General features: G+C 32.6%; 2 protein-coding genes across 3 annotated transcripts in view; both read left to right on the plus strand.

Moving 5' to 3' along the window:
• The first annotated feature begins 1,686 nt into the window (after positions 1 to 1,686).
• LOC125859356 (uncharacterized protein At3g17950) lies at positions 1,687 to 2,907 on the plus strand. Its single transcript, XM_049539086.1, has 2 exons — positions 1,687 to 2,015; positions 2,096 to 2,907. The coding sequence occupies exons 1-2, from the start codon at positions 1,932 to 1,934 to the stop codon at positions 2,624 to 2,626; spliced, it is 615 nt and encodes a 204-aa protein (XP_049395043.1). The 5' UTR covers positions 1,687 to 1,931; the 3' UTR covers positions 2,627 to 2,907.
• A 6,529-nt stretch (positions 2,908 to 9,436) lies between these two features.
• Positions 9,437 to 15,889, plus strand: part of LOC125858423 (uncharacterized) — an 8,210-nt gene continuing 1,757 nt past the window's right edge. Inside the window, exons 1-9 of one of the 2 annotated variants that reach the window (XM_049538196.1) lie at positions 9,438 to 10,008; positions 10,088 to 10,345; positions 11,241 to 11,483; positions 11,664 to 11,813; positions 11,899 to 13,304; positions 14,541 to 14,614; positions 14,743 to 14,824; positions 14,911 to 15,036; positions 15,150 to 15,256. In XM_049538196.1, coding sequence (XP_049394153.1) covers positions 9,568 to 10,008; positions 10,088 to 10,345; positions 11,241 to 11,483; positions 11,664 to 11,813; positions 11,899 to 13,304; positions 14,541 to 14,614; positions 14,743 to 14,824; positions 14,911 to 15,036; positions 15,150 to 15,256 — 2,887 coding nt within the window. In that variant the 5' untranslated portion in view covers positions 9,438 to 9,567. Of the gene's footprint in view, positions 10,009 to 10,087; positions 10,346 to 11,240; positions 11,484 to 11,663; positions 11,814 to 11,898; positions 13,305 to 14,540; positions 14,615 to 14,742; positions 14,825 to 14,910; positions 15,037 to 15,149; positions 15,257 to 15,889 lie in introns of both variants that reach the window. The other variant, XM_049538197.1, reaches the window with a different exon arrangement.

The following is a 15,889-nucleotide window of genomic DNA, read 5'->3' on the forward strand; positions in this document are numbered from 1 at the left end:
ACCCACCCCAAGAAGAAGAAGAAGAAGAAAATTTAGTAGGACCAGCACTCATGAACAATTATCATACTGCAAAAGAGACAAAAGTAAATGAGACATGTCACGTCTGTTGGTTCACGTGAACTCAATAACTTTTGTATATATGTTAAGAATTTCACTAAATATTTAATTGTGAATCCAACTATTATTATATTAACTTGAAGTCGTTGTAAGGACCATAAAATATAAATCTTGAATTTAACTATAGTGTTGTACAAAAGTACAATAGTCGTCGTTTTAAAAAATTAACATTGTGTTATAACCGGTCCGATCGAGCACTCTGTCATAGTAATACTCTGCAGCATTTTGTGTACCAGTAGCTTTATAACAATGATGTGATTTGTGAAGGTATTAATACATATTTATCTCAATATCTTTTGATTGCTATCGTAAAATATTGTTATAAAAACATATAATATAACATAGTATGGGATTCACTTTAATAGAGTAAAATGGATGGAAAGCATGCCTAACTAATTTGAGCTTAAATTTATGTAGAATGATTGAATGATCACACTCATAATTGTGATCATAATTAAGCTACAAATTATTATTTTTCTCTCCACCTAAGTCTTGTTTAATAATTTTGAAATTTTCTTTTTGTCGATCCTAATGAAAATTAATGTCTAACATCATGATTCATGAGTTGTAAATTGTTGCTCCACGAGACAAGGCTTTTTTAATCGGAAAAAAAAAAACTAATGAGATGTGATGCTTCAACCAACAACAAAAGCTATGGGATTAAAAATGGAGACGGACACGAAAGAGGCAAATCAATGTGCTAATTTTTTTAATGATAAAAGACCACAAACATTAGAAGATTGGCTATTTAAGATAAAGCTTTGACAAAATCGTATTTATTCTGCTTTCAAACGAAGCATATAGCTAACTTATGAAGCATTAACACAATAATATATTCAGTATAGTTTTATATGTGAAGTTGAAGGACAATAATGTGCACACAGACCTTATAACTTTTGTGTTAAAAAGTAAAAAGATTATTTTCGATAAAATCGATTAAAAAAAACAAAGCTTATGAAAAATTACCAAGAAGCAATTTACCAGAAAAAAGAGCTAAAGGGGTCGTTTGGTAGTTAGTAAAGAAAATGTACTCCTATTAATTTTCTTTTTATAAATTATATGATGTTTGATGATTAGTTAAAAGATAAGTTATTTATATATAAAATTATACGATATTTGATTTGTAATTTAAATAGCAGCATAGCTAATGCAATGCAAGATATATGAGGGGAGTTAGTTTATAATCTTTTGCTAGATAGAAAAAGAGTAGCTAATAATGTCCTTATTACTAATACCTACTTCATCCGTTTTAAAAAGAGTGTCCTAGTTTGATTTAACACGAAGTTTAAGAAAATAAAGAAGATTTTTGAATCTTATGGTCCTAAATTAAAGTTATGTTAAATGTATAAAATTGTCCTTTAATCTTGTGGTCTTAAAACATGCCACGTGAAAAATTGAAAGTAAAATGTTATAAAAAAAAGTCATTTTTTTAAAACAAACTAAAAAGAAAAGAAGATCATTTTTTTAAAAATAAACTAAAAAAAAAAGATCATTCTTTTTAAAACGGAACGAGTAGTCCGGACGAAAAAGTTAAAAGAGTGAAATGATTTCTACATAGAGGAAGTCGGAAGATGGACTTTTTGTTCCACACTTCCACCAAGAAAAGGTATGATTGTATAGTGTGCCCCTAATTTACCCCCGTACCCCCACCCTGCAGGACCATTACTGATGCACAAGAATCATATTCTAAGCCTAACAATAATACTTCCAGTAGCCTCATATCGTACTGTAATCTTACCCCTTTTTGCTTATCCTAAAAAATACAGTATTTCTTACTGATAAAGAGAAAAATTGAAGCCCTAATTTTGGTAGCAATGTTGGATCCGGCGACTGATTTGGTACCGCCACCTTCTTCTCCTACAATTTCATCTGTTTCTTCGTCTGATCTCGACACTGAGGTAATCGTCATGGCTCAATCGCTTTTGATTTTTTCAAATTGTATAATAATTTGGAGATTTACGTTTTACTCTGCGAACAGTCTACAGGTTCATTTTTCCATGATCGGAGTATAACATTAGGGACACTCATGGGAGTTACATTCCAGGCGATCACGTTCAGAGCTCCGTCGATGACTCAAAACCGTCAGTCGATCGTTGAGAGCTCCGACGGCGCGGGGAGTACTTCTCGGAAGAACAGGAAATCGAAGAAGAGTAGAGTAGCGGCGGTGGAAGAGGAGGAACGACGGCATTGCCGAAGGCGGAGGTGGTGGAGGCTTTGTAGAGATGAGTGTGATTCCAAGCCTGCGTCACTAGGAGAGTATCTAGAAGTCGAACGGAGGTTGGGAGACGGAGCATTTGACGGCGGTGCAGCCGCTGCAGCGGCGGAACTTGAAGGTGTTGTTATCGATGCTCAGCCAACAAACGGAAGGACGTTATTCGCCGACGGGAGAGTTCTGCCGCCGGTGGAAGTTGAGGAAGAGTCATCGTCGGCGGGAGCTTTGGGGTTGTGTAGATTCTCGGTGGCGTCGCTTTCGGGAATCTGTAGCCGTGGTGCTGGCTGTGTTGGGTAAGCATTAAAATGGGACTTATCATTAAATTTTTGATTCGTCATTAATTAGTGTAAACTTTGTCATTAAATATAGTGATTAAGAAGATGCCTGAACGCAAAGAATGAAAGAATCAGAAAAAGCATACAGTAAATCGTCCTTTATTAGTGACTCTCTGTTTATTCTCATTATCTTTATCGTCATGATATTTATTTGGATTTATTTATTTATTCTATTAAGTAAAGGCAAGTTTCTGACCCTAGTAATTGTCAGGATGTGAGAAACTCTGGGCTAAGGAAAGAAAAAGAAAAAATATGATAAATTACGACTTGCATTCTATTCATATTTTATTAATTCTCGCTGTAATTTAAAATGAGACATATTATATCACTAATTAATAATTTCATAGATTATAAAGTTAGTAATACTTAGATGCATGAATCTTTGTTGTCACATATTCTCTTAGATAGAGATGCGTGTAAGAGAGTCATATTCAAATACATGTGAATTACACTAAATATGATATATGTGAATCTACTTAAATATAATATATCTAGAACAAATTACACTCATGTATCCGAGATATATATATGAGGAACCGAAATCTAGCACGAATGATAATTTTAAAAACTCAAGAAAAGATACGTAATTAGGCTCTAAACTAATAGAATTTATGTAGTTTGTCCAAAATCTCATTTATAACTTTTTTCACATGGTATATTGTTCATTTAACGTTGGAGTAATTTTATCTTGTTTCAATTGTATGCTATTTTATAATTGAAGAAATGCCCTTTAGTGGTTATAAGTCACACGCATAATAAACAACAATGTCTCAAACAGCAAGCAAATTGTGTTGCTGCAAAAGCTTTCAAAAAGTTGATTTTTTTAAGCTGTATGCTAAAATCTGACCAAAATCTATTCCCGCGTAACCATTATACTTTAATAGACAAATTGAGGGGCGGAGTTAATTAGGGACGTCATGCGGAAATTTACAATTGCAAATTATAGAGACGTCAAACCAGATAACATAAACTATTCTAAAAATGTAATATTATTATATGGTTTGGCCAATTGGCCTAAATATGAAAAACTCATATTAAAGAATTAAAACTATCGAGAGAAAATCTCCCAGAAACAAAATTTTTTAATGACTACATAGTGGATGTTCTTGTGTGATGCTATGAGAAAAAAAAAATCATCCATTTATAGGTCACCAAACTCTTTTTTTAAAGGAAAAATAAACCAAATATAAAAGATAATTATATTTTTCTTTCCGTTTAAACATTTATGCTAATACTATAATTTTCTTTTTAAAAAAAAAATAAAACTGATAAAACCCGCATATGAAACTTTACCTCAAAGACAAAATTACAGTTAGTTGAGTAAAAAAGATAGTACAACAATTATTTTCGGTTGCGCATTGGATGCCTCAAATAATAAGATTCTCTCAAATATCTTTTGGCTTACCCCAATATTTGGGTCTAAAATTATCTTTACTCTAATATTTCCATCAGATCACATCAAGATATTGTTCTGGGAAAATTACAAAAAATGGGTAAATGTGAAGACAAAAGAGGAGAATGGATTTTAGGTACCTCGTTTCTGTTTCTGTTTCAATATGCTCATGAAAACTTTGACCGAGACACGAGTCACATGTATTGTTCGTGGAACAGTTACTGGCCCAAGATAAGTCTTGTTGTGGGGCTTGGGATCTTCATTATGGACTTGGACTATTTGTTCTCATGGGCTTAGTACTCAACCCACACAAACTTCATCCAATTTTTCAAATTGATGCCTTTTCGCGTGAGGTATGAGGAGGCTGATGTGTATGCAATCTTATTTATATCTTATGAAAATAGAGATGTTATGAGTTGTTTGATATAAAGATTAATAATGCAGTGATGAGTAGAGCAAAGTTTATTTTTTATCAAGTGTTTGATTCATTGTTTTCTACATAATCTTATGTTTGAATCAAAACTCTACAAAAAAAAAAAAATATTATTTCCAATTATATCCTTGAATTATTATGAGATTTTCTATTTCAGGTAATTGGGTCAAGGTAAATAATTGTCAGACAATATTATTTTTTATGACCTTTTAACTAGCTAAGAGAAGAAACATTTTGTTGTCATGATTGCTATTTTTCCTCACTTGAATTATTTGAAGGTAAATAATTTTTTTATCTTAATAAATTGATCTATCGAAAAACGTCAATTTTCAATTTTAAAAAGATAGACAATCTACTTTTTAAACCGAAAAGATGGTAAAGAATAGTAGAATCAAATAAAACATCTACATTTACACATAAAATTGCAAGTTGTAGTTTTTAATATGTATGCAATTTTATAAATTGTTCAAAATACAAATAATTATAAAACCACATATATATCAACAAATAATACATTTAATAAAGATCACAAACGTCATGTGGTGATATATTTGATATATTTGTCTTTTCAATTAGTAAATGTTAAACAACTCATATTTTAAATATTATAGTGATTTGTATTGGGTTTATTTCACCATGTGTTTGGCCTCAAATTTTTCCAAAAATATTTGACTAAAAAAAATATGATTTATATAAGTTCTAAAAATTATTAAAAATTTCCATAAATTTATATTATCATAATGAATATGTTACATTAAAAAAATAACCTTATAATATAATTGATAACAATCAACAATAATAACTCACCAAACACAAATTGATCCTTTTTCTCAATTTTATCACTCAAACTTTTTCGGATACGGTAGTAACAAATATAAGTTGAAATTAATAAATAATGGATTTTTTTTATAGAATATAAAATTTGGGGTGATTTTTAAAATTTCCAAATAGTAGAACTTGACCTTTTTTCTAGTATTTGGAAACTTGGGATACTTAGTAAATATATTTTATCAAGTTATATAATCAAACACCACTTTTCAAATTCTCAAATATTCTTAAGGCCAAATGGGTCCTAATATTTTATCTTAATTTTCAATCTTTATATTCTCTTATTTAAAGTTATATTTTCGATAAGCTATACGTTTATATTCTCAATAAGCTATACGTGTATTATGTCATGTTATTTCATGTATATGTAATTGATGTCATTTCACATGATCAGCTCCAATATTCATGTGAAACCTGTTGTTTTCTGCCTTCCTCGGACTAGTCATTAATGAATAATGTCAGGTAATTTTTATTGATTTTATAAATAGGACATTTCATTTTTCAAGATTCGATGTAAACGAGGTCAATGCCGTATTAAGAAGTAGCAGTACTAATTTATTTATTTTTTGAAGTAGCAGTACTAAAAAACCAATCACATTCTTTTTCTTTAATTACATGTTATGATAAATGGGGTTTATATAGTTAAAATATGTAAAACAAAAATTTGAAGACTAATAAAAGAAGAAGTAATTTCAGTTTTTATTCAATGTCATAGTTATAGATGATAAGCATCCATCACTTAAGTATCTTACTTTCAATATTAAAGTTGTTACTTTGAATTGGGAAAATGCATAAGTATCCCCCGGCCTATTACTTCTCCTCTAACTTATTTTTTAATTAATTTTTTACCACTTTCGACTTACGTGGCAATATAAATCAGATAGGTTGAAAGTTTTGTTCAACACGCGCTGGGCCCCACTTTTTCAACTTTCTAAAAAGTAAGCTATTAGTTCAAAACTAGTTTTTACACTTCTCAAAATTTCAAAAAGCTATCACTTTATGTTTTAGATAAAAATATTATTTATAATCTACTTTGTTAATATATTTTTAGTTAGTTTATAGATTTCAATGTTTATATATTTTATTTTAAATTTGGGCTTGTAAAATTTTGTAAATATTATATATATAATTTTATTTTATTTATAGATAATTTTTTTTATTTATAATCTACTTTGTTAATGTATTTTTAGTTAGTTTATAGTTTTCAATGTTTATATATTTTATTTTAAATTTGGGCTTGTAAAATTTTGTAAATATTATATATATAATTTTATTTTATTTATAGATAAAAAAATATTACTTATAATCTACTTTGTTAATATATTTTTAGTTAGTTTGTAGCTTTCAATGTTTATATATTTTATTTCAAATTTGGGCTTGTAAAATTTTGTAAATATTATATATATAATTTTATTTTATTTATAGATAAAAAAATATTACTTATAATCTACTTTGTTAATATATTTTAGCTAGTTTATAGTTTTCAATGTTTATATATTTTATTTCAAATTTGGGCTTGCAAAATTTGTAAATATTTTATTTTGTATTAAGATCCGAAGTTACAATTATATTGTTATAGTTTTCAAATTTGAAGTTAACAATTTACTTTGTAAATATTTCGTTTTGTATACAGTTTGACTGTATCCTTTAATCTCATTAATTTAACATAATGAACGTTGATATTTCAAAAAAAATTATTTTGTACTCATGTGAATTTTACCGTCTTTATGAAAATTTCTATTCATTTAACATTTCTCAAGTTTAGCTTATCACACAGGTAGGTGAAAATATATTTGATCTCTCTTTCAAACACCGTTAAGTTGTAAAAAAACCAAAAAAAACCCAAAAGACTGACTAAAACTGAAACCAAAAAATTGACTTTGCGTGGTTTGATTTGGTATTTAGATTTAATAAACCGACATAATTGGTTTGGGTTTTTTTAATGAAAAACCAAACCAAACCGACCTATGTACACCCCTACTTCTAAGTCACCAAGAATCGTGGTTGAGTTCAAAGGTTAGTTTTTTCTTGAATTTATTTTGTTCTCTTTTCGAGGAAAGGAGCAATTTAACTTATGATAATGGAGGTTTTTTTTTCCAAACATGAAGAACAATAATAAAGAAGAAGACAATTGAGTTAATATTTATTTTTTTCAAGTTTATTTTAACACATTGCCAATTTTTATTGGTCAGTGTTGTCTAAAAACTGCAGCCACGCGCCTAACATAGGTGAAGTCACGGACTCAGCCCACGTAGGCCGAAAAGTGGTAAAAAATTAACTAAAAAATAAGTTCGGAGGGAGGAAGGTAATGGGACCTTAGTAAATGTTAGGTGTGTTTCAGGGATTTTGGGCATAGGATGGGGGTACTTATGCATTTTCCCAGTTTGAATTAGCAAGAGATCAAAAAGGTGATAGCTCCTTAGAGGAAGGGTAAAAAAACACTTTTCTAATATAAATTATCAATTATTGTGACTTATAGTACTTTTTACATAGTTTACAAATAAATAAATTTCGTTTCAAAAAATTGAAGATTCCATGCACAAATTTGCAGTCAAACTTAAACTGTTTGACTCTCAAAAAATGAAAAGTGGCACATAAATTGAGACAAAGGGAGTAAATTATTTATGATTTGTTTTTTTGCTCGTCTAGTTTGAATAATTAAGACATGGTATTTCTTAATTTTAATTGTTTTATTATTAATTATAGTTATATTTCAATATATTTAAAAAAAATTAAATTTATTATATTAAAAAATGATATAATTAAGTTATTATTTTATTAATTATTTCTTAATTAAAAAGTATGTGAAGACGACGGAAGTATTGTTTACTTAATTTTGAAGTGCTTAAAAAATGAACAATTTGAACAAATATTGACGTGCAAGGATACTTGCTTCGTATATTCTTTTTCTTTTAATATAATAAAAATAAATCCTTATCAAACAAGAAACGTATTCCAAGTTGACTATATATAAGATTAGAGTCGGATAGAATTGAAAGAGTTGTTTGAACTTTTTTTTTTGGTAAAAAATTACATTATTTATGTATAATTAAAATTAATTTTTTTGTACATATAATAGATATTAAACACTCTTCAACTTTTTCTTATGTTTAATATTTCCATATTTTGAACTCATTCATTAAAATTCAAAATACGTCACCACACATTATTAAAAAAAGACTTTTTATATTTTTTTCAATTACATAAAACATCAAGTTACGATACTATATTTGGTAGTAGATCACAATAATGAATAACAACTTTATATCTAATCATTCTGCCAACTTAAAAATAAAAAAAAGTTAATAATTTTATTTTTTATTCCGTTTAAGACATACTACATTAGTCATCAAAAGTACTATCCTCGTGTCTCATTCAAAGCAAGTGAATCCAAATAAATGTAGAAGCTTATTCTTATTTATATAAGTCGTTTATTGTTATACAATTTTTTTTAATTATTCAATAAATATTAAATCGACTAATTCGAGTAAAGCAATTCATCCATTGCATCAGTCGATGATAAATCAATAACAATAATAACATAATGTTTGCTATAAATTTACAAATAATAACATTACCTTCTAACAATTTTTTTGATGTAAGCGATTGATGACATAGTATAATATTTTCAATTTTAACTATTGTAATGAAGTTTGTGAGCCCATGACACGTGGGCATCAATATTTGAAAAATTCAACATATGGTGATACAAAGTTTGACAAAATCGGCAAGAAATTTACACTTAATGAAGTGATGTGACATGAAAATTTAAATAGATTAATAGCTTAAATGGACTATTAATATGGATCGTAATGCAATTGTAGGATTGGTTCTTTCTTTATCACATCTTTCAGGTTGGAATTTTGAGTATTATATATGAAGAAAATCAAGTTGAAAGCGTTACTATAAAAAAGTTATACAATAATTAATTTAAATTTAATTAAGATTTTAATATAGACTTCGAACACAATCGAAAAACAAAATAAAAGAATGGACTTAGGGATATATCCGATAAACGCGTCGTGGTCCCACCCAGACACGCCACGTGTCTACCAGCAAATTGCTTGTCTAACCCCACCAAGTAACCGGTCTAAACCCAATCATTAACCCAAAACCGGATCCCTTTCGTCATTCTTTCTTAGAGACTTGAACAGCCATGGCCGTTTCTCTCCCTTCGATTCCACCAAAACCTCCGTTTCTCTCCCTAATTTGAAACGCTCTAATTAATATCGGAACCCTAATTTCCACGATGGTGCTTGTTACCGGAGATAGATACGTAGATTCACTTGTGAAATTCGTGGAGAACAATGTAGAGTCATTGATTGAAGGGACGTTGGTGTTGAAATTGAATCCAATTGGGCTTCACTACGTGCACTCTAGGCTTGAATCCTTGTCGGAGCTTGAGAGTCTTATTTCAGGTGCACCTGTAGATTATTTGCGTGCTTATGTATCTGATTTGGGTGACCATCGTGCGCTTGAGCGGCTTCGACGGATTCTTCGTCTCCTTGCGTCGCTCAAGGTGGTATCTGTGCTTCCTCCTACTGGAAGGGATCCTACGCCGTTGTCGCTTTTGCCTTTTGGTAGACTCAAGGTTTTGGAGCTTAGAGGATGTGATCTGTCAACCTCCGCTGCTAGAGGACTTTTGGAATTAAGGCATACCTTGGAAAAGTTGATATGTCATAATTCTACAGTGAGTTTGTAGTTTGCATGTGAATTACAAGTGCTATTGCTTTTTGGCTCTTCGTTTATTCTGTGATTGATTGTTTCAGGATGCTCTTAAGCATGTATTTGCAAGTAGAATTGCTGATATAAGAAATTCTCCGCACTGGAATCGGTTATCGTTTATATCATGTGCCTGCAATGGCTTGGTTCTGATGGACGAGTCCTTGCAACTTCTTCCTGCTGTTGAGACTCTTGATTTGAGCAGAAACAAGTTTGCCAAGGTGGATAATCTGCGGAAGTGCACCAAATTGAAGCACCTGGATCTTGGGTTCAACCACCTGAGAAACATTGTTTCCTTTAGTGGGGTAAATATTTATTTACTGTCTCTTAAAAAGAACAATATTTGCTATGAGTACCAAAAGAACTTCATATCTTGTCGCTGATTACTGTCATACAACTTCATAAGTTTGGGAATTGTGCTTGACCAAGCCACGAATCAAACAGAATCTCCGTAAAGCATATCAAGTGCTATGGTTCATACGTTTGGCAGGTCAATAGATTCATAGCCTCTCAAGTCTCAAGCATATTCATGCGCAGACTGGTATTGAGGATCAGTACAAAAGATTTAAGAAATTTTGAGCAGTTATGAATACTGTGCCACTGTCAATTATAAACGATTTAGTGAAATTGCTTTCTTGTCAAGTATCTGATTAGTAACTGGAAACTCGCTGCTCCTCCTTTATGGAGTGAAGAACAAGGAAAGGGGAAAATGCCTTAGCTAAATCAGATCGTATCCAATTGCTATTTACTTAAAAAACATTATATTGGTGATGTCAGGACAGCTTGCGCATACCTCAACTATTCCATTGGGTACATGCTATCTCACAACCAATACTATTTACTTAAGCATGTGATGAAACATGTAGTAAATCACTTGAGTGTAGTCTCAGAGATTTTCCTTCCAACTTGGTCTTATAACCATTTGCTAGGAAAGTAACCTATCAAAAAAATAAAAAAATTTGGAAGGTTGAATTCATACGAGCCAAAGGAATACTCAATTATAAATTGCTGTCTTATGAAAAGCTCTCATGAAATAGAATTTATCCAATGCTAGTTCTGCACTTCGGATAGATGTGCCATAATTTTAAATATTTAGTTGTTCCAGCACTTGTCTTTCTGTTGGGTGAAGTTGACTTGAGCATGAAGTACATGGGACAATGCTTATCAACATGTTGGTTTATGGAGGTTTTGTCACTGCAGGTCTCATGCCATATTGTTAAGCTTGTTCTGAGGAACAATGCTCTCACAACTTTGTGTGGAATTGAAAATTTGAAGTCACTTCAGGGACTTGATGTTTCGTACAATATAATCTCCAACCTCTTAGAGATGGAAATTCTTGTTGGTCTGTCATCTCTTCAAAGCTTGTGGCTTGAGGGGAATCCTCTATGCTACTCTCGTTGGTATAGAGCTCAAGTCTTCAGTTTCTTTCCTAGTCCAGAGAAGGTAAGTTATATCTTTGAAATCTTTTGGCTATTGGTATCACTTGTCTGTTTCTTTCTGTTTAATTAGATTTTCTTTTTGTCCATCCTCTGCTGCAGAGGTTGCCTGAGGAATGTACCTCTTCATCTAACCTTTTAATCTCTGGACTTTACCATTTTTCTCTTCCATGATTGCACACTCCAGATGGAGCTTGATGAAAAGAAAATCTGTAGAAGTGAGGCATGGCAGCGGCAGATTATCATTGCCAGTAGGCAAAAACGGCCTGCTAGCTTTGGATTTTATTCACCAGCAAGAGATGGGGCCAAACTAGAAGGAAGTATTTATACAAAAAGGGTCAGTAACTCCTTAGGTGCTCATTTTAATTTTCTCTTTTACAAGCGTCGACAGTTCTGTGCTCATCTTGATATGCCTATTGCAGAAGAGGCTCTCACGCGTGGTTAGTATTGAGACTGAAGAACAGAACACTTCCATTTGCTCCGACATAGAATCTGTGTCTGTTGATATCGACAATCAAAGCAAGGAGGAGAATGCCATTTCTGATGAGGAAGCTGAAATAGTTGAGTTGATGAACCGAATTGAAAATATGAAGAAGGAAAGATCTGATGAATGGCTGCAGGAGTTCAAAGATTGGATAAATGACTCTTCTGACAATTTTATTGGAGTTGCTAGAGGCAAAGAGACTATTTCCAGTAACCACAGAGATGATAAAGTTAAGAACCAGACTAGAAACAAACAGCTAGGTGGGACCTCAAAATATGTATCCGACTCAATGCTGGCTTCTGGAGATGACAGCAGCACAAATATACTAGAATCTGACAATTCATTTGCAGAGACGTCCACTAATATCAGTATGTTTCATTACCCCAACCAAATTGGTGAAGCAGCTTCCATATTTCCTTGCAAATGCACAGGAAACTCCATTCAGATTACTAGAAGCCGACGTCAGGATAATTTTAGCCCTCTAAATAATGAAATGCTTCTACATCCAAATACGATGTTCCCTCAGTCTGAATCCTTCTCAACCCAATGGGGTTTTAAAATGAGTGCTAAAATCAATATTCCACCCGCTACTGATGCTGATAATATTTTGGATTCTCGATCATCCTTGGCTAGCACAGGATCACCTCCTCACTACAAGGAGGACATTCTGCACAGACGCCAAAACTTGGAAGAAGAACTCCTGCAGATGTCTGCTGACTCCTTCTCAGTTGCATCTTCTGATAGTGATACAAGCTGTAGTGACGATGATTGCCCTGATTTGACCTCAATGCATCTGGTTGATAAGTCTCTTATCGACAATGTCTCAGAAATGAGTGGGGAAAGCCGCTCACCAGTGCTTCTGTCCATGGATGTATGCCATGAATTGTATCCGATTAAAATAAATTGTAGATTCCCAGCACGTTTAGGCACTGAGGGAACCTCTGGTTGCACGGTGGTCAGAGAATCAGGCACTTCCTCCCAGCAAGGACATTTTTCTACTGACAATATAAGTGTAGAAAGTGTACAAGTTGTGAAGCAGGACGCTGATTGGTTGGAAAAGAAAAAACGTCGTAGGACACCTGCAAGGAGAATAATCTCATTGTGTGACGAACATAAAGAAGCAGAACCTAAAAAATCAAATGTGGATACAAATGGTTTTCAAGACAGAGGGGTTGGAACATTTAGCCAAAGTGAGATGAGAAAATCCCTTGATAGTTGTGGGGCTGAGGAGCTAATTAAGAATTACTTTAACAACAAAGCTGCTAATTCTGGAATTGATGAATCTTGTCAGAGATACATGTTATGCAACTGTTTGCTTGAAAAGGACTCTCAGTTCAGTGAAAGGTAGATGTACCATTCCCAAAATCTTTAATTAGATGGATTTTTTTTGCGTTCAGGGCGGACATTTTTATTTTCTACTATGTGCGCTTCTGATAAATGGTATGAGTGTGTCAGTTACATGTTGGCAATTCTGGGTGTCAATCATGAGATTTCATTATAGTCACCTTTCTTTTTTGCTCAAGGATATTTTAGTTTGCTCTCTGAATTCTTGTGTTCAAATAATCAGCCTGCATACTTACTTATCGTACTCCTTGAGATTGTATTGACATATTAACCCAAGTTTGAGCTCCTAGTAGCTGCCACTGCTCAAAAAACCTTTCTTTTCAGTTGTCACTCCCTCGCCAAAACATGCTTAGCTATCTCATTGCATTGGGAAGTGATATTTGTCTTGGAGAGGTGGGGTTCATGGCATCTTTAAAGGTCTGGAGGATATCTAGGTTTTTAGGACAAGTCAGGGGCTACAAAAACAGGTCAACTTCATATGGGTGTTCAAGTCTGTCGTGTTCGCTAGCAAAAGGGATAAATGAAATTCTTTGATTCATGTTTAAGGTCAAATATACTATTACTAATTTATGTCAAGGAGGGAAAAACTTCGATAGGTTTATGATTGAGGACTAGTTTGATTAGTTCTTTTAATTGGTCCAAGTAGAAAGGAGATCAATGCTAAAAAAATTGCAACTTGCATTTATAAAAAAAATAAAAATTGCAGCCTTTTGGCACCATATTGATGCACATCTTAAGTGAAATGATTCTTTGATTCATCAGCAAAAGAAATGGTTTACGTGGAAAGAGCTCCCTAATGTGTGTCCTGCATCGGAAAAAAAAACTAGATTGTGATGGATCTGTGGATATGGCATGAGGAAATTATATGTCTTTTGAACCATGCGAGACTATAATAGTATCTCAAGTATGAGTGTGTCTATACTAAATATTATGGCATGCCTCGATAGGATATTCAGATGTTTTCTGCCAAGTGTTACGAGTTTCCTAAGCATTGACTTGCCTTTTCTTTTCTGAGTCTTTCGATTGCCTGTTTTATTTTCCGTGCTATGTCCAAGAACATTAACTCTAGTTTTGCTAAAACATATCGTATGTCTGGATTATATCATCTAGGAATTGTTTCTACTTCTTATAGTTTATTTTTATGGGCACTAACGTGCTTTTACTTTTCTGAGCTGTAGTCATTTAAGTTACTGTTTTCTTCCACTATTACTTACTTTAATCCTATTGAATTTACAGCAAGGTAGCTGTAACCTTGAGCAGTGAGCATAAGTTACATGTGCTACTCCTTGAAAACTCATGTGATGGGTCAGGTTAGCTTTACTGTGGTATGAACATTTTGCAAGATGTGAAGTTTTTTTTCTCTTTCGATTACTACTTTAGAGACAATGAAATGATGCTGCATGCTTACAAAGACTATTTGTATGTTGGAATTTAGCAGGTTCAAGATTAAGATTGGTTGGCTGTCATGGTACACAACAGATGAGAGAGATTTTTGTGGGTTTGGGACTTCAGATTGTAAGGTTTGTGGGTTCTGTGTCACTTCCATTGGTTTGCATGCCTTTTACTTTTCTGAAGATCTTATTCTCTTCCATCCTTTTTCAACTAGAGTGTGCTTTGAACGGGACACAACCTACCTCTTCGTGACCAGAAATATAGACGTATCCAGAGAACTATTATCGATATTAGGGTTTACTGATTCACATGTGATGGAAAATAACTGTTCTCTGCGAAGGTGATCTACCTTGGCTCTGCACGTCTAAATTGGTTTTGTGGGAAAACATTGAGTACTATGTTTCTACTTTGATTACCATTTCCTTATGTGCTGGTTTTCCAAATTGATGACAGTTTGGAGAAGGTTCAGGCTGATCTGTTCGAAAGACATGTCTGTGGAGGTTTGAAGATGAGCATTCTTCAGTATTCAATGGTGATGTTCTGGTGCAACAATTCGAAAGGTATTTCTAGTTGTTCTTGCAGTCTTCTATATGATTCATCCTTATACTGATGTAGTTGAGCATGGACATAGAGGTGTCTTCATAGCTTCATTGCTGATGTCAAGAAAAATTGAATAGCTGTATTTGTCCTATGAGTATGTTACGAACTTGTATGTTGCCAGTTTCAAAAATAAAAGTCCTCATTGAGATGTTGCTGCTTCTGTTGAGCAAAGCTAAATGTTTTTAGTTGGAGTAGAGCATTGTAGGTGTAAAGAAAGGGTGGCATATTTGCGGCATTTCCTTTTTGCAATAATTTTTCCTTTTCTCAATAAATTCAGCTGCTTCTATTTTATCCAAAGAAGTTTCTAGTTTATTGACAAAGCAAAGAGGATTGCAGCAAATGGCACCAACATGAAACAAAAGGAGTGATGTCAGTGATATGACACATAGAACTTAGATAGCTAGACAGAAATAATCTGTTATTTAGCTTAACAGATTATCTAGGCTGACTCCTTGCCTAAAGAACAGCAATGAAAAAGAGAAAAAAAACACTTTTTGCCCCAACATGGTGAGTCTATTTTTGCCAGCATCATCATTGTCATTAGTCTCTCCTTCTGCTGCTTTTTTGGTTTCTTGTTTTCCTTTTTTTTTTTT

This window comes from Solanum stenotomum, chromosome 3, assembly GCF_019186545.1.
Source record: "Solanum stenotomum isolate F172 chromosome 3, ASM1918654v1, whole genome shotgun sequence".
In the NCBI taxonomy this organism is placed as follows: Eukaryota; Viridiplantae; Streptophyta; class Magnoliopsida; order Solanales; family Solanaceae; genus Solanum; species Solanum stenotomum.